The 24,304-nt window shown below is 40.4% G+C and overlaps 2 protein-coding genes across 3 annotated transcripts in view; one reads left to right on the top strand and one right to left on the bottom strand.

Annotated features, from left to right (window-relative positions):
- The window catches only part of brf1a (BRF1 general transcription factor IIIB subunit a), a 64,337-nt gene that overhangs the window by 12,418 nt on the left and 27,615 nt on the right, over positions 1–24,304 (top strand). Inside the window, exons 4-6 of the mRNA XM_008398731.1 lie at positions 2,790–2,821; positions 8,822–8,894; positions 19,423–19,572. Of these exons, the coding sequence (XP_008396953.1) occupies positions 2,790–2,821; positions 8,822–8,894; positions 19,423–19,572 (255 nt within the window). The remainder of the gene's footprint in view (positions 1–2,789; positions 2,822–8,821; positions 8,895–19,422; positions 19,573–24,304) is intronic.
- On the bottom strand, positions 9,433–22,707 carry LOC103458136 (BTB/POZ domain-containing protein 6-B-like). 2 transcript variants are annotated; one of them, XM_008398730.2, is made up of 5 exons: positions 22,613–22,707; positions 14,955–15,318; positions 13,312–13,402; positions 13,093–13,211; positions 9,433–11,016 (listed from the first exon to the last, which is right to left on the bottom strand). In XM_008398730.2, exons 1-5 carry the CDS (start codon positions 22,641–22,643, stop codon positions 9,984–9,986), a joined length of 1,638 nt encoding a protein of 545 aa, XP_008396952.1. In that variant the 5' UTR covers positions 22,644–22,707; the 3' UTR covers positions 9,433–9,983. The 2 variants fall into 2 exon arrangements, with proteins under 2 accessions (XP_008396952.1, XP_008396951.1); XM_008398729.2 differs by lacking the exon at positions 22,613–22,707 and having other exon boundaries at positions 14,955–15,898.

Here is a 24,304-nt window from a genome sequence, read left to right as displayed (position 1 = left end):
TCTGGTTCGCTCCTCTTTAGGTCCAAAGATAATAACTTCAGTTTTGTTTCTGTTCAGCTGGAGAAAGTTTTGGCACATCCACACATTGATCTGTTCTAAGCATCTATTYAGTGATTGGATGGGTTCAGAGTCACCTGGTGACATCGTGATGTAGAGCTGTGTATCATCCGCATAATTGTGGTAGCTGATCTTATTTCCTGTTATAACTTGAGCCAGTGGGAGCATACAAATATTGAAAAGAAGGGGTACTACGATTGAACCCTGGGGTACCCCACATGTAACATTTGACCTCTCTGATGAGACGTTTCTGATTGAAACAAGGAAATCCCTGTTTTTTTATGCAAGATTCAAACCAGTGGAGAGTCCGACCCAACTCTCCAGTCAATTCAGTAAAATGTCGTGGACAACAGTGTCGAAAGCTGCACTGAGGTCCAACAGAACCAGAACTGTGGTTCTCCCACAGTCTGTATTTATATGGATGTCATTGAGCACTTTTACTCGTACTGCTCCTTTAACCAGGAAAATCCAGTTGGGATTAAAAACCTAGAATCCTGGCCAGGAGGCGGCAAAGGTTACACAACAATTACAAATAGTTACACAGTTAATACCATACAAATAATAATTCTTTAAAACAGTCACAATTTTAAGAATTTACCTCTAATGCTCTGCCTGGATTTAAAGGTGCTCAATGAAATAAGTTTAGTTAATTTCCAGTCTTTTTGCAACATATGTAGACGGAGCAGAGTAAACAAAAGCCGTAGTTCCTAATTCTTTGTGAGGAAATGGGATAGAGAGCAAGAAATGATCATTTGAACACAGAGTGAAAATCAGTGTTTCTCTGTGTGATTGGATCACTGATGTAGGAGGGCAGCAGCCCAAGCAAGGCCTCACAAATAAAAGTGTACCAATGTCCCAACCTCCTGGTGGACAAAGAAGGCCAGTTCACTAGAGTGGAATGATGGGTCAAGGCTTTAAAGTTTGTAACAAACCCCAGAGAAACACGATGGATAGATAGGAGCAACTTTTTGGTAACAATTGTGCTGAGGTGTTCATATATAACAAGTCTTTGTAATCTAAAACAGATAAAAATGTTGCTGTGACCAGCTACTTTTTTACCCTTAAAAGAACAATGACATTTGTTTCAAAAGAAGAAGCCCGGTTTGGGTTTAATGTACTGCGTGGAGGAATGCAGTGATGCTGTGATGCATTGTTTTGTGGTGACGGCAGTAAACCAGCAGGACCGACTGTGAACCAGAGCCATGCCTCGCTCTGGTTCACAGCCGGTCCAGTCGCACAGTTTTACTTCAGCTGGAGGTGTTGCTTTTTTTTTTTATTGTGACCATTGGCTTTTGAGGGAAATTCAGCACGAAAATAATTATACAGTTGTGGTGTGTCTTATAAGTTTCTACCTCTAAACATTCACATTTTATTCCGATGATGGTGCTGCAAAGCTCCATAAAACGCTCATCATTTTATAGCAGTCAAGTAACTGCTACCTTCAGTTTCTATGAAATACTGCATATGTCAAAGATTATGTAATGCAAAGTTTGCAGGACATAATCACAACACACACAACCAGATTAATTTTATTACAGTCTGACTCTACTGTTGGGTCTTGATGTCACCTGTGTAATTATTTTTAAAGATAACTTTATTTATTGTTACTATTAAGCTAAAATCTCCAGCATGGGGAAGTGGGATGAGCTCGACTTTTCTCGACAAGAGCCAGGCTTTGCCAAATTGTGTTGTCTGTATTGTGTTTGCAGAAACATTAAAACTTGATGGCTAAAGGGTTGAYCTCATCTACCTGAAAGGTTTTCATTGCTCATATGAACAGCTGTGCTTTTTGTTTTACATCTTAGAACAATTTGTTCTAAGCTGTAACTTGACATTAAGATAAACATCTGTAAGCTCACCACCYATCAAACTGGACCTTGTGTCCTTCCYGGTGCTGAGGAGCAGAACCCAGATGTGTGWTTAGGGTTCTCCTGGTTTTGGTTCTCCTGATCGGTTGCAGGTTGTCCGTTAATCTCCAGGTGTCGTGTGCCGGGATTATGTTTTCCATCTCATCTGCACGCTTGCTAATTCTATTGTGAGGCCTGTTTCAGAGGAGCCTCGTTAATCCAGCCTGACACCCTGGAGACAGGTGCACCTGTCGCCACGGAGACACTGTAACCACGGCAACCAAATGTCTGCACCAGCTGAGCACCAGGAGGAAGAGACATCCAGAGGCTGATGTTGCCGAAGCGGTGTGTTTTTGTGTTTTGATTTTTGTGAAACACTTTTCAGACTAGTATGTAATTTGGCTTTTTTTTTTCTTTTTCTTTTTTTAAGACGTTGGAAATTAACATTAACCTCAATTTGTACAGGACTGCTAGACAGTCACACCAAAAGCAACACTTTAAGTGAGTTCATGAAAATCTTATGTTCTTCATGTCAGTTACTCAACTTCCTTTTTGGTTTGTTTTAGGGTGATTTCACTTTAATCCTTTTCGTTTTCAACCGTTATGTTGTAGATTATAGATGCATATTTAATCCTAAAATCCTTTGGGTTTATCAAAGTATTTCTGCGTTGAGTCCAGATGAGTTCAAATCATCACTCCTCTACTACCGTGCTTAAAAGAACTGCTCTGCATTGAATGTTGCTCATCTATTTATTTTCTCAAAATATTGTTTTAGAGAAAATATTGAAGTGAAGCCATCATCAGCCTCAGCTGTCCTTTCCCATCGGTGGTCAACCTTTCTGTGTCCCTCTTTTCATCCTGTTTGCCTTGACCTTTTTTCCACAGACATGCTGCTGGATCTCAGTGACATTTTGCAGGTATGTTATCAGTGCAGCGCTGTGAAAAATAATTTCATGTTTTAATGTTAGACGGTAACAGGAGTAAATACATAAACCTGATTTCATCTACTAACTTTAGTGAAAAGCTATCCGAAGAAATCTGGCTCTGTGGGGATGAAGGTCATTTCCCTGCCATTGGAAGTAGAACATTTAATCAATTTTCCAGAATTATTGACCTAAAACATGGTGCTATACAAGTTTTGGTTTTGTTTTAATTGAAATATTTGCACTACAAATTAGATTTAGAAAAATACTTGGTCAGATTTTGTGCTTTTTGCTGCGCATTTGAAATCAGTTTGACTTGAAAACCRTTGTGACAAATAGAATCTTTTTACTGTGCCGTTAAAAAAACATACAAAATAAAATTTTGTTTTGCTCTAAAGTATATGTAAACTGCTAATGTTTTCCTCTTTTGGCTTTTACAAGGCTGACTAACCAATGTGAGGGTAATTCCATTATGATTTACTGAAACAATTGTAGTGTGCTTAACTCTAAAAATAAACATATGCTTCCTCTATTTCTTTTTCCATTTAATTGCCAACAAATGTTCATAAAGTGCAGAAACTGGCTCCTAGCCCCTCACCAGGTTGTGCCTAAAAGCAGCTCTTCCTCACCGCTTGGCCACACGTCTGTTCTGTGCAATAAAACCTGAGGTGTGTGTGTGTGTGTGTGTGTAAATTTAGAAACCTCCATTAGTCTACATATTTAATGGCAGCCGATTTGCAGTGAGTGGAGGGTGTGGTGGTCATGGTGGGACATTTCTTTGAGTCACAGCTGGTCAGGAGCTTTTATTTTTATGCTCCCAGCTGCCCTGCAGTAGATGGTGGCCCCTCCCCCACCCCCCACCCTATACACCCTGGTATTTGGAGGCTGAGGGTTGTCTTTTTGTGGCGAGGGGCTGAGAGGGGGGTGATTAATGCTGGGTGTTTGGGCAGCTGTGGGCCAGTTCCATTCCACTACTTGTGTTTTTTAGTGGATCCACGCCCAAGCCACTTGATCTTTCTTGCATTATCTGAATGACTGTGCCACATCAAAAAAATTTCCTTTAAATATCAGCTGTCTTCTGCAGCTTTTGTGAGGCGTTTTCTGCGTTTGTGCCTGTTGCTGTGCAAAGAAATCTCTGGATGACGAGATGTGCCGGTGGATGAACTCAAGCTCTCCCTTGCCACAAACTTCAGCATCATCACTGTGACTTTATGTGATAGAGATCAACTCTCAGTGGCTCAGGATTGTAAAATGATTAAATTTCTTACAAATAAAAATATGTAACTATGCAGGCGTTTTCATCCCATTCCGCTCAATCACTCAGTGGATTAGTTAAATTTTCTAACCTGCTGATCAAACAGGGTTGATTTTTGTTCACTTGAATAATGGTAAGAACAGATTTYAGTTGTTACTGCAAATGTTTTTTTTTATTTATTCTTTGTACTTTAGAGGTTGCTACTCACCACAGGCTTGCTTCTTTTTTTCCCCTGTAAAGATCAGTTTTTAATGCTCACATTTTTATGTTGGCATATGTCTCCATTTCCACGTTTGAGTCTAAATTCCTTGCTGGAATCCAGGGTCCCTGCTGACTCCCTAGGGTGCTGCAGTGAGACTCCATCCATCTGTCTGGCCTGGACGCCTGGCCCTCCTTAAGCACCAGGAGGTCTGAGCAGACTGTCTGAAGGAATGGCAGAGCTTTCACTGGAGGTCATGACCTTATTCTCTAGCCTTTGCTGCCTTCTGCTCCAGATTTCAGCACTGAAGCCCCCCCTCCTGCCCCAGGTCTTAATTTTGGGCTAACTTTGTTACATCTGGAGGAAGATGGTAGAATGTGGCTCTGTCCCTTTGTTATTCCACAGTATCCATCAGTATGTCCTTTCAGAGGGTGGGTTGGGGGGTCGAATTTACCGCAGAGCCTTCTGGATGGCCAGTGGGCTGAAACACAATGAAACATCTGTGATGGGCGGTCCCGACGCAGACGATTGTACTGCCCTGCTAGRCTTCACCCAGCTCCACCCACACAGCTCCTCCTGCTTCCATCAGCTCCACAAAGTTTCAAAGAAACTCTTTGATCCCCTAATTTATTCATTATCAGTGAGAGTGATGTTTGAAGTTTTTAATAATGCCACAAACAAAATGGCATGGCAGAGATTTATTTAATGGCATGAGGATGTATTTATCAGACTAAATAATTTAAGGGAACGTTGTTGTTTTTTGTGTCCAGTTTGGAGTTTGATTTTATTTGACATGGTTGGTGTTTGTATGGAAAAGCAAAAAGGGTTGGAAAATATGAGTATTTTCAGACTTTATTGTGTATCCTACTGCCGTTGTGCTTCCCTCCTCCCCGTGTTCAGTGGCATCAGTGTTCAGTCTTCTCAGATTCACCTTCTCACAGATTGTTAAAGTAGCAGTATTATTTGTTTTCCAGCTACATAGTGTCATTTGTTGCACAATCAAGTAATTATCACCTCAAGTTGACAAAGTGATCAGTGGCAGGAAACTGAAAGCACCTAACTTTTTTGAGAGTGTTTCAAAGCTGGGATGAAAACATAAGAAATACTCCAAATAATGAATTCTGGAGGGTTTGGTTTACTGCTACAGAGTTATACAGGCCAKGTTTGAGGGAGTTCAATCCATTTCTCTGTCAGCTGGTATATTGTTATGGATTCCCACTGAATTGCTCCCATACTTCACTTTCATTGTGACTTGATGAAGAAATATGTTCTACTTTGGATTCTTGTGTCTTATTTTGAATTGTTTGGTTGCTGGTTGTTTTTTCCTGTTATTTTTTATGCTGTGATTAAACTGACAGAAGAAGCCCAGCCTGGATGTCTAACAAACTGTACACATGTYTTAAATGTTGCCTTTTTATAAAAAAAGGTTTTTGAAGAAGTACATTCAGCTCAGATGGAGACTAGTTAACAACTTTGTATCGATTTGAATTGCTACAGTCTGCTTTTCGGGAAAATCATCTTCCAGAARTGGGATTTYCAATGATGTTGACTCATTTACTGGCTGTAGATACACAGTCAGCTCCTGTTSTTGCTGGATCTCACCGATGCTTTTAGTACACTAGACGACCTCATTTTGCTTGAYAGAATCATTTCAGTATCTCAGGAAGATATCACTAATCATATTTTTCTTGTATTTTGCACCATTTGGTCTGATTCTACCATAATGTGGGGTAACCTCTCACCTATATATRAATATGTATGTGCATTACAAAAATKGATCTGAAASATCTGGACCACTCATTGCCTTTTACTTGACCTGTACATAAAGGACTGACGAGCTCAGCCTTTTTCCATTTGAAGAATAAGAGCAGATCAGATGAAATCTGTCCAGATCCTCATTCATGTCCATTTCTTAAAGATTAGACTATTGTTAGAAACTTTTATCAGGTTTACCCAGGAAGATGCCTCACACAGCAGAACACAGTAACAAGGTTTTTTACAGGTAGACGTAAGTTCTCACAAATCGCTTCAGTTCAGAAATCTCAGCACTGGCCTCCAATAGAGAGGAGAGCAGATTATAAGGTAACTTTTTAGCTTTACATCATGTTATGTTATTCCCTCACCAGAAACATTTCTGCAGTGTTGCTTTGATTCTTTCATTCGTTTTTGAGAAATCCATTAAATTCCCATGGCAACCATTAAGCTGTGTTAAACACCTGGTTGGACCTGGCACTGCTTTCAGCTTGTAATCCCTTCAGACTAGCCAGCAGCATTTAGCAAACACATGGTAGAACTGTACCTCTGCTGAGTTCATTGTAGGAGCTACTTCTCAGTGAACGCTGGTAAAAACTTGGTTCCTCTATTAAACTTTTAGCAATGTTGTGGTGATTTCCTGAAGGTGAAGTATCCGAGCAGGATTTTTTTTTTAATCCCTATTTCAAGGCATTAAATTAATTTACAAGGGGAAATTTCTTTTAAGTCATTTGATATAGGTAGCATTTTTTATAACAAGTGAAGTTAACATAGCTACTTCATTGTGCTATAAAATGGCACTCATCACACTGCAATTTTAGTCAAGTTTGCAAAACTAAAACAGACTTTTATTTGAGTGCCTTTTGCTTTTTAATTACATATGTGCTAGCCTGTTACTTTTTATTCATCGTCTGTACAGGACTTTGACAAATTAACTTCCTATGTTTCTCGTCCTCCCTTCCTTTAACTATTTTCTCTGCAGAAACTGATTTTTTTTTTTTTTTTTTTTGGGGGGGGGGACACTGCTTACTGAGTGATTTTACTTTCTAAGCCATGGACAGCTTTTAACCGAGAGTGAACTCACTCAGCAGTAAAAAAAAAAAATCAAACTAAATGGGTGAGATTGAAGCGGTGCAAACATCCCTCTAAAAGCTAACTAACCATGTATCTAAACATGTAATATTTGTCAGTATCGTTTTAAGTTGATATTTAATTTCCTCACGTTGGTGGTCAGCAGTGACTCAAGTGGTAGAAGCTCAATAGAGGTGGTCCTGGAGGCTCCTGGTTCAAATCTGGTTCCTTCYTGCAATAATTACAGGGGTGGGATCAGGAATGGCATCCAGCATAAAACGTCCGCCAAGTTTGTGTGCGCACAGCTGTGGAGTGAGGCTGGTTAGCTGTGGCATCCCTGGTGCAGGAGGCGCCAGAAGGACAACAGCAGCAACATGTAATGTTCTTGTCCTTTGGGCCCTTTAAGATACAAATATGAACTCTTTACTCTTAARAAAACACTATAACTAGCTTTTTTAATGCTTGTTGCCACCTTAATATTATACACATTCCAAAGACTGACTGCCATATTTTGTACTCTGGAATAGTTCAGTGCAAGGGACAGTAGCTTTCTTTCATTTCTTCCACAAATAATTTTTCTTGAAAGTTTTTTTTATTTATTTTTTATTTCTGGTTTTGGATATTGTGGAGCTGATTGATCTCTCCAAAACTTGCATAATACCATCAGGTATTATTAAATGCATCAGGCCTGTCATCTGATGGAGATACTCTGAAGACTGCTGTTTTCAAGCATGGAAGGGAAAAACAAGGGACTGTGTCCAAAGATACAGTCGATCGCTTTATTGTGTGGTGTTGGAAACATTGCCTAATCTTGAATTTGAACATAAAAAATTGTTTCATTTGAAGATTACAGAAGAAGCTGTAACCACGATGATGGTTTTCATCATGGGAGAAATGAAGGTGATGGAAGAGTAACACTACCTCAGTGATCTCCCAGGCCATGGACCAAACTGGAGCCTAAAGAGTAGTTGAGCGGGAGCTACCATCAGAGAGCAAATTCTCTGATGGTTCGTAGATTTTAACAAGATCTGAAACATTCTAAAACTCTTCAAACTTTTTGGATAGTGGAAGTTTAAAATGTTTAAGATTGGAGACAAGAATGTTCATCGTTATGACGAACCATTTTTCCTGTTTCATGCTTGGCTCAGGTCTGTAAAGGTCATATTGTTGTAGATTTATAGAAGTAGAGCTCTGTTCATACTGAAGGAGGCCTTAGGTCATTGTATAAATCAAAAGTTTAAAAAAATGATCAAAACTAAACATTGCTAAAATGTCAGCAGTCCACAGTCATTCAGGAAGAAGTGTGTGCAGTCTGACCATGGGGCACATTGAGATTTCTAGTTGAGATGTGGAAATTCTACCTGCTGGGGGAAAAAGGTGCAGTAACAGAGTGCAGCTCAAATTCTGTAAGAGCTCAGTTTTTAATTGGTCATGTTCATGTGAAATGCTTTCACACTTTGGTTCATTTGCATAATCTGATTGCTAAACCAGTCTGGGAAGCAAAGGAAGCTTCCAGTCTGCTTCACACAAACACTGGAACTGGTGGACCAAATGGTCTGAAGCCAGATTAGAAGTCTGTCTGTGGCTTTGGGCGGGTTCAGTGGCTTAGTCGATACTGTACAAATGTTTGTTAAGGACGTAGGAGGATCTAACAGCACCAGGCTTTCACATGTCTAATCAGTTTTGTAACAACTTGTTCATGTGTTTGTGTTCACAGGTGAATGTCTTTGTGCTGGGAAAAACCTTCCTCGTGCTGGCTAAAGAACTTTGCATCAACGCTCCAGCTATAGGTATTGATTTTCACTTCATCCTCTTCATTTAGCATTCTATCTTTTTTTACAAGGCACTGTAGCTTCAAACTGCTTGATGTAGTCACAACCACAAACGTCAGTCTATGTTACAGAATAGATRGCACAAATTAGACCAGAAATGGGAAGTGGAGGGAAAAAGCTAACAAGAAATTTTCAGGGACCGAATTGTTTGTTCATTTGGATAGTTTAATACGTTTCTTTTAATAAATGTATAAAAGGTAAAGCTGTTAATGCATACGATTACTGTAAAAGGTTTAACATGTTAATATTACATAATGCTGATTATCCTTCACTACAATAATATTCTGATTATCCTTCACTACAATAATATTCTATTACCGTTTCAATAAAATAACTGAGATGAATGAACATTTCATCAATATTCTTAATCAGAGATGATCAGTTGTTCTGATGGAGTAATCGATCTTTTCACTAAAATAGGCTGCAGGTCATTCCTCCTTAACCAGGGGGCACCATAACCCCCTCTTCATCCCCACAACACAAAGATTTGCATCTGTTTACGTTAGAACTTTAACATTTTATTATGAGGTGTGTAAGCATTCTTGGACAGAACACATCAGTTTTTAACAGCATCAAGCTGCTAACAGTTGAATTGTATTTTACAAAAGACAAAAAATGTTTGTGAGGTTGTCCTCTGAAGTGCAAAGCCACCGTTAGTGAAGAGTTTCCGTCTCTCCCTGTACGTCTACTCAGAACCCTACAKTAAGGTCGCTCCTTGTGGAATATTGCTGCTATAACTGTAAGAACAACATTGTATTAAACTACGTCTTAAAGCAGTCTCTACTCACTCCAGGTTTGATTACATAAGCACAGTATGAGTGTTGGTTTCCACAGCAGATGCAGCCCTTCGACACAAGCAGCAGAGTAAATAACCTTTAATCAGCACTTAAATTAAAAAAAAATATTAACCTTAAATTAAATAGAATAAAACGGCTCCCGTTGCTTTTAAAATAGTCTCTGGAGGAACTACGCAGGCTAGTTAATGTGACGTTAACAGAATGTCTGAATGCTACATTAGCTTGAAGGCTAGAAGGCGGCGGCAGCAGCTCAGGCGTAGAACACCAGCTCTGGGATCTGCCCTCCCTGCACGCCCGTCCCGTTGGTGCTGTCCGAGGAGCACTGGAACTGAAAAGTCACCTTCCCACATTGCACCTCCGTCATGCCCTCCTGACCGAAGTAGCTCAGCTCGTTCCCGTCCAGCACGGCGCTCACCGTGTAGAACGTGTCCTGCTCCACCTGGACGGGATGCTCGAACCACACAGGGAACGTGCTGCTGGAACCGTCCGACACGAACTTGGTGCGGTTCTGAGCCAGGGTCGCCCCCTGCCTCTTCAGCTCGATCTTCACGGCGTACTCGGCCTTGCCGCCGCTCGACCCGTACAGCCCCAGCCCGGCGATGAAGATCCTCTTGTCCACGGCGAACTGAATGCTGTCRCATCGGCCCCGGTAGCGCCACTGGTTGCTACGGTAGGCGGACGACTGGAAGCGGTGGCACTTCTGCGGGGACAGGCCCTTCCTCGGCGTCAGGGGGAAGTCTARCATGGGCTTCTTGGCCGCCGTGTACCACAGGAAGACGTTGTGAGTCTCCTTCAGGGTCAGGATGTCGGACTGCGCCGCTCCGTTGGCGAACTCCTCCACGCTCATGGTGGGAATCCGCACCAGGAACAGCRCCTTGCCCAGGACGTTCCTCTTGTTGCACGTGGTGGGCCCCAGGCCCTGCCTTTTGCATTCCGCCGCAGCCCAGTTCATGACCGCGTCGAACACCACCACCTCGTCCGTGTTGAGCGTCTCCCTCTGCAGGATGATTTCCAACGTCTGCAGGTCAATCTCGCAGAATCCCTCCGAGCGCAGCGCCAGCTCGGCCTGGGCATCGATGACCTCCCAGCAGCGCTGCGTCAGCTCCGGCTCCTCAAACAGCCGGCTCTGGGAGAGCAGTACGCAGGCGTTCTTGGCCTCCAGGCTCGTCTCCAGGAAGGTGACGCAGGCCTTGGCCAACGCCGGGACGATGTACTTCTTGGCGGCGTACAGAGTGGCCAGCACTGTGTCCGCCTCCAGGTCAATCTCGTCGCTGTACAGGTATCTGAGAGCAGAAAAAATATCACSAAATTAGGATAAATGTAGGTGCTGAAAGATGCAAATCTTTCAGTGTCTAGTGATTCAATTCCAGCTTTGRACGTCACGATTCAATTCACAAACTATTTTTAGTTTGGATACCAATTTTTCTATTCAAACAATATTGAAATTCTGTTTAAATCATGTAACTGAGAGGAAAAGAATGTAAACTAGAGATGCACRATATATCGGAACTAACATTGGTATCTGCTCGATAAATAAAACTACACCAATATTAAGCAACTTCTCCTTGGGGTTCAATAAAATATATTGTATTTTATTAACCACYGATATTTATTTCCATCTTGTTGCTGTATGTTTCTGGTCATTTTTTCTCCAAGGCTCTCAAAACAGTGGCAAAATGTATATAATATCAGTAAATATCGGTTATTGGCCATAACAGCAATATTATCATGTGTATCAATATCAATCCCAATTTTCATATTGGTGCAACCCTACTGTAAACAAAAGTAATATTTATTTAAAATGACTGTGATGTTCCATACTGTATTTAATTTCATCAGTTTATGTTTAAACAAGAATAGGCTTGTGCATCAAATTTAGTATTTGGTTAGCTTAGCTACCCAACTTTTTCTTAAATAAATGAAATGAATGAATTATTATAGAATAGTAAMGTTTATTCAAGTAATCATGAACTCGTTCAGTATAAACAAAGTTAAATATTTCAAGCAGTTATTGCTGATAATTTTGATTATTGAAAACCAGAAATTCCGTGTTTTTTTTTATCTACATATTACTGTACGTCAAACGAGTGAAAAATTAATACAGAAATGTGACCTCCTACACTGTCATGAAGAGAATTGCTGACTTTTCAGTTGTCGAGCCTCTCATACACCCACACAGAGGGTCAGCCAGACAAGATCAAACAAGGAAAAAGCTGATTGTTCAGTCCTCTAAAAGGGATGCTAGAAAATGGTGGCCTGACTGAACTCCCTTAGAGAACGCATGATGTGTTGCTAAGAGGAGGATGAGACATCTGAGCCAACAACACAGGCGAGTTGAAAGCTGCCATTAGAGCTACCTGGGCTTCCTTACAGTTTCAGCGGTGTCACATTACCTCAATAGCAAACTGATGCAATTATTCATAACAAAAAAAAAACATTCAGGCCAGACATTATGTGAATATACTTTGTATATTAAATACTGAACTTTAGGCCAGATTGTCATGATAAGCCTAAGTGATTAAGTTAAAGGAAACTAGACTTCTTCTTTTTTTCCTTCAAGACATTTCGCCTCTCATYCAAAATGCCTTTGCCTTTCTTTTGGATGAGAGGCGAAATGTCTTCAAAAAAAAAAAAAGAAAAATAGTCGAGTTTCCTATTGCTTGAGCAATTAGGATAATCAGAATGAGCCAAAATAGAGTCGATTCAAAACTACTTTAACTGTGTAAAAAGGGAAATGAAATGTTCTGCTAGCTCACATCATCCAAGTATCTTGAAAGTGTTCTACAAAGGATCTGCAGTAGCAGTCAGTATTACATTGAATCTAAACAGGCCTCTGACTGAAGAGTGTTGCAGAATGGCTGTCTCATGACAGTAATGCAGTAGTCTGCTAATCCATTGCATTTGCTTTTGCTGCTCCTCTTTAAATGTCTGTCTGACTGTATGGTTAGAAAGCCGGGAACAGAGAGACGTTGTAGTCGGGTAGGTCGTTCTTGCCTAGATGTTTGAAATATATCACTCTGTGTCAAGTGTCTTTATAAAATTAGTTTCACTTTTTGAATCAACATCAACAGGTGATACACTATTATTCAAAGCTGAGCGCAAAAAAATATGCTATGTTACATTAAATTATGTAACTTCTGTTAATATGCATCTGAAGATGGGAAACGATGGTTGAGGATTTCTAAGTCGTGAAGAGAAGCCCAGCATTTCCAGAGCGTAATCGCTGCCTCTGCTCTCCACTCCCAGACCTCTGGCGTTTTGCCTCCGCCTAGCTTCGTTCAGATGAGTAATGACGCTCTTTGAAGTGACGCTGACTGCGCTTTGTGATGTGGGCCTCTGCTCGGTCATGTGTGGCTTACTTCAGCAGAATTAGAAAAGCAGCAGGTTCCACATCTGGGATATGGATTTCCGACTCCTCCTCKGCCAAATCGCCGTAAAACATGGCGCAGAAGACGGAGCTTCCCACGGCCAGGACGTACTGGGAGGAAAACAGGAGACGCATTAGTCATACCTGGCTTTTTATTATTAAAGGCAAACAAAGGAACAGAAATAGCTGTGAATCACACACATGGTTTTACCTTGTGAGCAGGTATTTTCTGTGACGCCCCCAGGGGCCCCACGATGAAGTGAATGTCAGCCATCAGCTCATTGTTAAACATCAAGGCATTCCTGAAAGACCAAGTTTCACAAGTGAGACACAGGATTGTATAACACCAGTTGCTGTCATGTTAGATACAGATGCCAGTTAGTGCATAATTTAACWGTGAGGCTTTCTGTTTCAAAAGTGCTTATATTTAAAGCAAAGATGCACCAACCAATCAGATCATTTTTTAAASAGCAAATCGGTGATTGTAGATTCCAGTACTAAAAAAAAWMWGATMATTTCTCATTTATTCAATGCATCAAAACTAAGAACTCCCTTTTTTGTCTTTAAATGTAAATCTTTAAATAACAGAAATATTTCACATTGTTTGGAGAAACCCCACAACTTTTCCCACCTGTTGCTTCTGAAAAAGAACAATGTTATAATATTATTGTTTCAGCAGTAGTTGGATTAATTGTTGCTTTGTTTTACACAAACCCATGTAAAAAAGTAGGGATGCACCAATTTGAAAATTTGGACCAATTTCAACATCCGATATTAACACTCATGATGGCCGATGTGTTATATATATATATTTTTTTCTACTCTTTTGATGTGTAAATCAACCATACTGCCTACATTGATTCTYTGTTTTAGCTGAGCATCCCACAAACCTGTGCTGCTTCGTTGTCACATGGCCAAACACATATCACAAGGCTAACCCTCCCTATCCAGAATCTGATCAAACTACCATCCAAAACAAACTTCACATAAACGCTTCCAAGTTGCTCTGATAACAATGATCTGTAGTGTTCTTTTGAGCTAGATTGGTAAACGTTGGCAGCCTTTAAGAGTTCAGGCTAGGAGGATTACACTCAGACTGCTGTTTGCTAGCCACAGTAGTCACTCAGATACTGTGGCTAAGAATTCAAAAGTCTAATTTTGTATTTGCTWTAACATACGAGCAAAACCTTGTTTGTCTCTCTTGTAGACATTGCCACATCACCTCTAGTCCCCTAATAAACAAATCTAACATAATTATTAGAGCATAATAAAAATGGTAGTCCTGCTGTTGTCTCTTTATTAAATACTTCAGGGTTCTGCAACCTTTGCAMTCTAAAGAACCATTTTTACCTCCAGTCCACAAAAAYAAAAGATTTAGAGCCACAATTATTACCTGACCTTTTGAATTTATGGTAAATATATATACCTGAAATCTGTTATTTTTAAAGAGCAATCATTTTATTCCCATTTTTAGGTTTTAATACAAAGAAAAACATGGCTACATTTAAGATGATGATGTTTGCACATAGTTTCTAGTCTAATAAGAAAAATAGATGCGCATAAAAAAGACTGTCACTTTGTCATTCTGTTGTGAAAATTAAATGTAACTATTTCAAGCAAAAAAAACAAACAAACTGCATCTATTTAAAAAAATTCAGACGTTTGCTTGTCGTTTTTTTAGACAAAGTTTTTAAGGGCTTTGTGGACGGACCAAAGAGCCACTTGGCAGGTTGCAGACCTCTGGAGTACTTAAAGAGAAACTTTATTATTACACTGCTTTAAAACTGTAATACTGCATCAAAAGTAAGGAGCCCAGAACTCGGTTCAGAGCCCGGGTTTAGCAGCGGGGTCTACCTCTCTCTGAGTGTGGGGTGGCTGCATTGCCAGCTGGGTGGATCTACGTTGTTGTTGTTGATGTTGTGCTGGCTGGTCGGAGTGCTGGCCGCGCTGCCGCTGCTCAGGCCGCCGGTGTTGCCGTTGCCTCCGCCGCCGCTGTTCGCCAGGCACACCGCCTCCTTAGCCTTCTCCGCATCCGCCACCGTGGTGCCGTTGGCCAGGTTGGTGCTGTTGGGTCCGGCGGCAGAAAACAACTCCGCAGCCATCTTCGTCGTCTTYTCCTCCTCCTGCTGCTTCTTCTTGGTGCTCGACAGGGATAAAGTCAGGATCTCATAACATGCCGGAAGCCTCCCCGGGAGCTTCTTGGACTTTTTCAGTGTTTCTGGAAGCAGTAGCAGATAAGTCAAACACCTCATGATCCGGCCATGATGGAACAAGCTACAGTCTGCCGTTGGCATCGGCACGAACGGCAGTTCTCCGTGTTGATGCCCGGTCTACTGGCTCGGTTTTCCGGGACGTGCTGTACTAGTATGTCCTGAGTGGAGAATTTGGGGATTTTTTTATGCATTTAAAACGTCATCCAGGAATATAAACATCCGTCCAGGTCCGGACTAATGTTCCCCATCCGCTTCCATATAAACACTTTAGCTCCTTTTTTTGGCGTTCAGCTCATCCTCACTTCCCTGGAAATTGCCCTCATTTGTTTTCCCTTTTCCAACGAGAGTAATCCGGACAGTCCTGCTTATTCCCCCGCCTTTCCTTTGCAGTAATCCTCACGGATAGTCCTCCGTGTTTTTCCGTGCAGCCGAACACCCAGCCTGCCGGGACGTCACGCCACATCCACGGCCATCCCAAATAAATGGKTATTAGTCTTGAGTTTTKGGTCTCTGCTCTATTTTTACTGCGTTTTTTTCTCCGTCCSGATCTYCACTGACGCCCAAGGTTCGATGAGAACCAATCATATCAAGGCATGGCGCTAACGTAAGAACTGCAGAAGTCCCTCCCTCTGCTTCCTCCGCAGAGTGCGTCACTGGTGGCGGGCGGGGTGGGAGGGTTCGGGGGCGGTCGGGTTCTCCTCTGGCGCCTCAGAGAGTTGAAGGACCAGGGGCGGAGGAAGAGGCAGCGCCTCCCGGGGCACACAAACATCCTCCAAGCCCAACCAGAATTGGATTGTTTCCACTAGTCCTYTCTTTCAGTGCCGGTATTTAGACCAGACTTAGTGGGGGTCAGGGTGGGGTCGTTTTTTCACAGGGGCACAGAACAAAAGAAAGGAAAATAAAAAAATATTCTCCCCCTCTGCCACCCTAAGTAATTTCAGAAGCATTTTAATCCTACAACCCCCAATATTTTTTTTAGARTTCAGATAGTTTTGYTTCTGTCTTCATTTATTGTACTTTCTAAAGCTTTTGTTTTGTTAAAAAAAAAAGGTGAATTAATTGACCACTTGATAGTTTCATGGTCCTGCCCTGTATACTAACAGATGTGCTACCAAAACATAATTAATTAATAATTTAAAATTTAAACAAGTAATAATACAATTTARAATGGAAAATATTCCAATTCTTCATGAAATTTGTTACCTCTAAACATGCAAATATTAGCTGGTGGGCGGGTCTCACATGGGAATCTAACTGAGYGAACCTCCGACCAACAAACCGTTTATAATGCTCCAGGTAGTGAAGCATTAATCATCAGTCAATATTAAGGCAAAGAAGATGGGAAAAAATGTAACAAGTCATACATCAGGTCCATGAAGTTATTGCAGGAAACCACCAACAATCACATACCCCCATCCATCCAGTACATCATGGATTGCAGTTTTAGAGACTTTTAGTTTTGAATTAAGGGTCCAATGTTGTCTTGACTACATTGCAAGTTTTATGCTCATCTTGGGTTTGATTGAAAGGGGCAATTCAAGTTCTCTTTCTTAGAGGCATTAAGATAATGTCTGGGTAAAATTTGGTCCAGAGGAAGGGATTGTGCATTAGGGTAAACTGGTGTCTTTTTTTTATCTGCCTGGTTTTTAAGTTAGATTTTCCAGTAAAACGTGGAGCAGTGGTGCAGACGTAGCATTATTACATGATGATGATGATGATGAGGAGGAACGAATCAGCCTCAATCTTATTACCAGCTGACTAACACAGCTTTCCACTGCACTCCTTTGTGAGAAAAGACGTTAAATTCAAACATATTTATGTCCGCTGTCATAGCTTGATGAGACAAACTACTACTTCTGGCCAGAGGGAAAWAAAAGATTGCTTCTCATTTTAGTTTCTCATTAAAATTGTGATTGCTGCATTACTTTCAGAGGCAGGAGGTAAATAGAACCCACAAGCAAATTAACCATCAGCCATGCTATTGGCTGTAAAAGTAGAAAGTCAAGATTTTTATTAATCTTATATTTTTCTACTTTGACATGGCACAGTTGATATCCACTTTAAAGATAACTTTATCCAGAGCAGCTGTTCTCAAAGTAGAGTAAAAAAAAAAATTCCCTTTAGATTTTTTTCTGCTTTTATTGTATCACACTTGCATAATTCATATATAAAAAAACTATAAAGTGAGACACGACCTGAATACACTTGTATTTTTTTTTCACATTGCACTCTTAACAGATTTATGTAAGATATGTGATATCTTGAGGCAAAAGTAAAAGGACCTAAATGTCCTCAAGAGGACCCAATTAATCGGATTAATAAATCGCTCAAGTTTAWTTGTATTGCACATTTCAGCAATAAGGCAGTTCAAAATGCTTTACATCATGAAACATAAAAATGTCATACAGTTACCAATTGTGAAATCAGTAACAAACTACATTTTGTCAAGTACCATCATCACAATCGATACGCATCAAATATGTTGGTCAATGTTCCTGTGATGATGGTTYGAAGGCAACTCTAAACAGGTGATTGTTTTGCCTTTATTTATTTATTTGTTTATTTATTTTTGGAACTCAGTGTTTCAGCTGTTTCTCAGTTTTCTGGAAGTTTGTTMCAGATTTGTGGTCCATAGAAGCTGAATGCTGCTTCTTCAGGTTTGGATTCTGGGGATGCAGAATCCAAACCGTCATAAATCGAATATTGAAATAATTGTAAACTAATTTAGTAATTGATTAATTAACTGGAGTAAACGGATTAAAAACAATGTCGTTTTTTGAAAGAACAATATACACAGAGCACCAATTAGTTTATTTGCATCTTTTAATGTATTTAAAGAAAAAGGCTTAAATGTGCTATTTTATTTGATTAGTCGTCAAAATAATTTATCAATAACTAAAACAATCAGTAGTTGTAGCCCTTATCCTCTATATGCAGCTTGTTGTTGTTCAGGTGAACACCTTGATCTATTGACTCCTCCACCATCTCCACTTCTCCCTTGGTGGAAGTAGTGTTTCACATATTCCTGTTTTCACCCAAAGCAGCTTTTTCCTGATGCTAAGGGCTTGATGTGGCCCTCAACCCTCCGAAAAGTGTTTTAAATTCAGTAGGGCTGCTGTAAACTGTGCTTAGTAATCAAGTAATCTATCTCTTCTTCCAACAATTACTCGAGTAATCAAATAAAATATTGGTAAACTTGTATCAATAATTGCTCAGAAAAATCTGAAATTCTATTCAAGGTAACAAATAAAAAGCAGCTGTCTCACAAAGACAGTTTTTTTTTTTAAACTGTACATGCTCCAGTCTTTACGTATTCATCTTCAGTCAAATTAATAAACTCTCACTTTGCACAGCCTTATTATAGGCTCTGTGTCCAAGTTAGTGACAGGATCTTTGGGTCCTACGTCACACACTGAAACGGATATTCCAGCTTTATACACACCATGGTGCTCTCCGCTACCTATTTGTTGGAATAGTAGGAAAATTATTTTCCGATTCGTCTGTCAAGCTAAACTTGAGCAGCCCGCTGTGTTCTGTCTACCTGCATGCGTCTCCGCTCCACCTGTATACGTACACCCACTTTGCCGCCGTTCGCTCTGGGCCACCCACTAGGCAGGAGTTCACGAAGGACGTCCAATAAAGAGAGGCCATCTTATCATGCCAGTCAGTGTACGACAAAAACCCAGACATTTTCATCAATCAATGAAATCCCACTGAAAGAACGTGACAAGTAAACCTGTCTGGGGAAAAGAGGACATTTGGTTAGCCCATGTTATGCTAATAGCACTTATCAGTTGTAAACATCTCTTTTTTGGAAGTGAGACTTTTGCGCATGCGCAACACAACAGAGCGTACTAAACGGTAAGTGTAACGAAGCCTCGAGGAATTTCCTCTAGGCAAATTCCTCTACTTTGTCTACAGGAAATTTAATAATGGAGGTTCTCCAATAATTCACTGAATTGTTACAACCGTAAAATTAATTTAAATCATGATATGTCACGAGTGGCAAACTGTTGTTTTTGTGTGCAAAAACTGCAAAAACATTTATGAGGGTATTAGAATCTTTCAAAGTCCCAGTTGAAAAAAAGTTTTTCTTTTTTCCTACCCAGACCCATGCCTTTATATACCCCGTTTCACCCAAATGCTGGAATTTGGCGAGAAGAGCCGCGAGGTCTCCATGACGGCACTGCGACTGGTTCAGCGGATGAAGAGGGACTGGATGCACACGGGAAGGCGGCCATCTGGACTCTGTGGAGCAGGTAACCACATGAGGCAGCAATAGAGAAGTACGCTCTTTGCTGTGGAAAAGGTTGTTCTTTTTTCCCCCCTCCAACAGAGTACTTTATGAAGCAGCAGAAGCTGAAACATTTAAAGGAGGAACGTAATTACTGCTCTGCTCTTAGTTCTCCAACAACAAAGTTGTCTTTAATGAGCTGCTTAAACCACAGGTCACCAGACGGCTTTGCAGAGGCCAGCAGTGTTCCTGATAGAAGAGACTCTCTCACTCCAGCAGAGATTTATTTGTTAGTCATTTTTTTACTGCTGATTTCATCCATTAAACACCTCTTAGTGGCACTGACAGGATCAACACACACAGTGTGTGCCAGCATAAGATGCTACCGTTTGAGCAGCGTTTTCCTGAAGTAAGCAGCTCTTTTGATACCAGGGTTATTGTGTGGTCTGCCAAGGCAATGAAACTAGATTTTTCAGTGTAATTAGCAAATGTATTCATCTCTCTGTTCACCCATTCATGCTTTTGTCAACCTTCCATCCACCTTTCTATTCAGCATCCATCTATTTACTTTTTGTTCAACTATTGTTCATCTATTATTCTGCCATTTTTCATCTTCCATTTGTCCATTTTTCATCTGTTTATCAGTTTCTGAATTTGTGCATGTTCCATATTTGATTATGAAAATATCAGATAGAATTGTGTGGTGATATTTTGTATTTAATCCTATTTATGGGTAAGAAAGGTCTTAAAACACTAGAATATTCAGACTGAAAAAGTGACATTTTGTCATGAAAAATGTCTGGAAATCTCCATGTTACTGTGCATCCTAAAGCTGCTGTCACATGGTTTCCTATGTTGTCATTGCTGGTGGGTTCARAAGCAACTGTTGCATTGTGGATTCYATGCCTCGATTTTGTGTGTGGGTTTTGATAAGCTACTACGGTAAAACTAAATGGAAAACCAAAACAGTTTGCCTCCAAGTGGTCAATTAAATGTTAGCTGAATTTAAACRGTAAGAAGTTTCACTTTCACTCTTAGCCATTCCCAGAGGTCAGTTGCAGAGGTTTTAAATGCATTGTAACACAATGTGACGGCAGCAAATCTCTCTTTATTGATAACTACAACTTACAAGGCAACTGAAAAACTCTTTGATGGTAAGTTTTGATTCACACAATTAACTGGAACCGCAAAACCATGTTGCCACCCAAATTATTAACCAGAACATATCATGTCAGGACTCGTATAAAACCATTGTGGATTGGGTGGACTGGGTCACATTCAGAGGCTGTTGTTTCTTAAAGCGGTAGTATCATGTAAAATCGACGTTTTTGGGTTTTACATCATGTTATACACTGTTATTCCCTCATCAAAAAAATACCTGGAGTGTTGCTTTGATTCTTTCATCCATGCTTTAGAAATCCTTTAATCTCCCGTGGCAACTATTCAGTTGTGCAAAATYCACCTTTGAGGTGCAGCTCCTCCTCTGAGCTGCAGTTTCCAAGATTCCACCTCACAGAGCAGTCCAACACACACACACACACACACACACACACACACCGCGACTGCGCCAATCAGCTCCTTCAGATTAGCCAGCAGCAATTAGCACCTGGTGGAACTGCACATCGGCTGAGCTCATTATACAAGCTACTTCTCAGTGCAATGCATGTAAAACATTGTTAAAGGGTTAACTGAGAAGCCATGTTGTGATAACTTCCTGAAGGCAGGAGCCTCTTGAAAGAGACAAAGGCCCAATTTCAAGGCGTAATATAAAAATGTTTTTAAAGTGTTAATTTAGATATACAGTATTTCTATAATAGCTGAAGTTAACATAGTTAAATGGAAAATGTATGATACTGCCCCTTTAAGGCTTAATGCAGCCTGAGACCTTAATGTCCTTGAGACCTTTACTGGATGGTTAGCTGTCTGAAATTTAGGGTCCTTGGATTTTGCTTTGTTTTTCAAGGACAGTTTCATAACTTTCATACGACTCGTGTGACTCGGGAGGCAGAGTGGAGTCTCCAGGTTGTTTGTCACCATCAGTGGTAAATAATACTGACTATGTGCTGGTGAAACATTGTAACTTACCATAAGATAAACCTGCCTTCCATTTCTCTTCTTCTCTTCTTCCCTGGTTATTGAGCGTTCCGGTAAACTGTGCTTTAGTTCCTCCCTTCTTGCTGAGTCAGAGCAACTCTCCACCACCTCCTCTCTGTGGGCACTCTCTCCTAACGTYCTCCCTCCTTAGGTTTCCATAGTCAGGGCGGCTCCTCACCTCCTTACCTCAAACTCTCTCATCTGCCTAATTGTCTCTCTGCATGGCTCTTTCAAACAGACACCCCCCAGTCACCCAATGGTGGCTGGTGAATAAACTTCTTGGTGGGCTGATGTACCAATAGATTTCCCTTCCCCGTATAAAGATTCAAATGAACAGTAGGAAAATGACTAAAATTTCACAATATATTTTTCAAACAGCAAAACAACATGAAGTATTAAATTAGTTATAAGTACAAGGTCTGTTTAGTAACTTACTTTGTCAACAGCTAGCAGAATTGGACTCAAAACTGTGTAAAATACCAAACCAATGTATGATTTTCAGGAGTGTCACTAGATTTTTAGGACAAGGGAGGCTTAGCCCCCAGAAGATGAACAGAATGTGAGAAAGAAAGTGAGTAAAAAGTTTTTCAAGCAACAACAAAAATGGACAAGTTCCACTTTTTAAAATGTGTGATTAAAACTGAAGAGAATAAACTAGAGTGTTTCAGAAACAACTGAAACACTCTAGAAACTATCACRGCTACAAACATAAAATTAACCAAGGARTTGAAGAGAYAAGAATCTGCTCTGCAAAATCACAGAAGTCGTAGCAACATTTATCATATGAGCATTGGCATTATGCTAGCCAGAGCAACAGAAGCATCAAATAAACCACAGCAACTTTCATAACTCATAATCATCAAAGAACTGACACCAGCTGATGAACAGAAAAAGTAAGCAGCGGAAAAGAGCAGATCAATATGGAAAATAAAGCTAATAAAACACGCTGAAGAACATGAGTTGTAGCTCACCGGCCATCTGTAAAATCCTCTGCATTTTCATTCAAGGAGGAGAATTTGGTGCAAGGATTCCCTAGACTGCAGTATTCACCATATGAACTTTATCACCATAGTGACGCAAAACATACTGGTATATCAAGGGCAAAATTCTCAGCGCTCAAAGACATTAAATTAAACAATGCTGATTGGCTAAATGGCTATTATTTTTACCATAGCAACGACACATGATTGGCTATTTTGCTTCATTCCATAGCACCTCAGAAGAGAACTGTSGGGATTCTGACAGACTGTTRAATTATTTTATTGACTGGGCACTTTAAGCCAACAGTCCTCCCTTTTGGCCTAGAGGTCTGGAGTTTAAAATTTTCCAAGCGTAAAAACKTTTATGCGAAATTGAGGAAGTATTTCAAATTTTGCCATGTCCATCTGTCTCTGCGTCTTCCCGTTGATTGTTTCCCAGGTGTGTCTCGTTCCCTTGATTACCCCGTTGTGTATTTAGTCTCACCTGTTGTCTGTGTTCTTTGTCGGGTCCTTGTCTATTGTCAAACGCATGTCTTACRTCCTGGTCTATGTTAGCTAGCCAGCACAGTAGAACTGGGAAGTCCTGTGTCGGCATCAGCTCTAGTTGTCAGTCTTCTGTGTATCAGTGCTACCRGTATTAGCTGCGTGSTATATTCTCTGCCGTGCCGCCTGTTCTGGACTGTGAACCTTATCMTTAAATTAATTATTTTCATCACATCCTGGGTCTCTCTCYTCACCACTATCACCTCCACCACATGACAAAAATGCGCATAAAAAAACATTGATGGAAACACGTGCCAAGTTCATGGTATGTTTTTTAGTTTGACATTCTGACAGTATTCTAGGAAACTAATTTTAAAACTATCGTACACAGGAAAGGCATAATACAAAGTCATGCACAAAATGCCTTTACCAGCAGTGGTTTTAGTATTACAGAAAAATATCGCAAACGATGCAGTGCAAAGAAAACTAGTGTTTAATGACTGAGAGGATTTTCTGGCTCATGATGACAATTGGCTTTAGGTTTTAGCGGTAATGGTTTTAGAACTGTGCTCAGAGATAAAGTTGGATTTGAAACGCCGTATGATGAACTGTGCTGGGTTTCAAGTAACGGAGGGAACTGGGAGAGAGAGCACATTTCTACTTGCTCACCACAAGATGAATATGTTTATGGTACCAAAACCATCTTCATTCTGTAATTGCAGCACTTATATGGGGTGTGTAAATGCAACTGACATTGTGGCGAGATGGCCCGTTTTAACAAGAGATTCTGTCTTTCTGCTAAACAGTCTGGGAACAAGCTGCAAGCTGGCAAAAATTAAGATGGGTGACCAGCTCCTGAAGCATATTGTGCCCTCTAAAATATCACCTTGAACTCATGTTACAATTGGTATTCAGTGTTTCAAGCTACAGATGCATTGTCAACAATTTTATAGCAAATTTGTCTTTTTTTTTTTAACAGTTTTCCCTGCCAAGAATTTATTTACATTATTTACTTGTTTAGTTATTTACTTTACTTTATTTATTAATTAAGGATATACTTTTAAAGAATGTAAAAAAAATGATCTGACCTCCACTAGTGTTTKCATCATGGTTAGCGTGTTATCTGTGTGGTGGAAGGCTATAATGGCTAGCCGGAGGTACRCTATTCATTTTAGCTAACTTGAGCTATTTAAAACAACT

The sequence above is a fragment of the Poecilia reticulata genome, linkage group LG22, assembly GCF_000633615.1.
Source record: "Poecilia reticulata strain Guanapo linkage group LG22, Guppy_female_1.0+MT, whole genome shotgun sequence".
In the NCBI taxonomy this organism is placed as follows: domain Eukaryota; kingdom Metazoa; phylum Chordata; class Actinopteri; order Cyprinodontiformes; family Poeciliidae; genus Poecilia; species Poecilia reticulata.
Note: the sequence above shows the minus strand (reverse complement) of the source record. Positions and strands in the feature narration are given on the sequence as shown.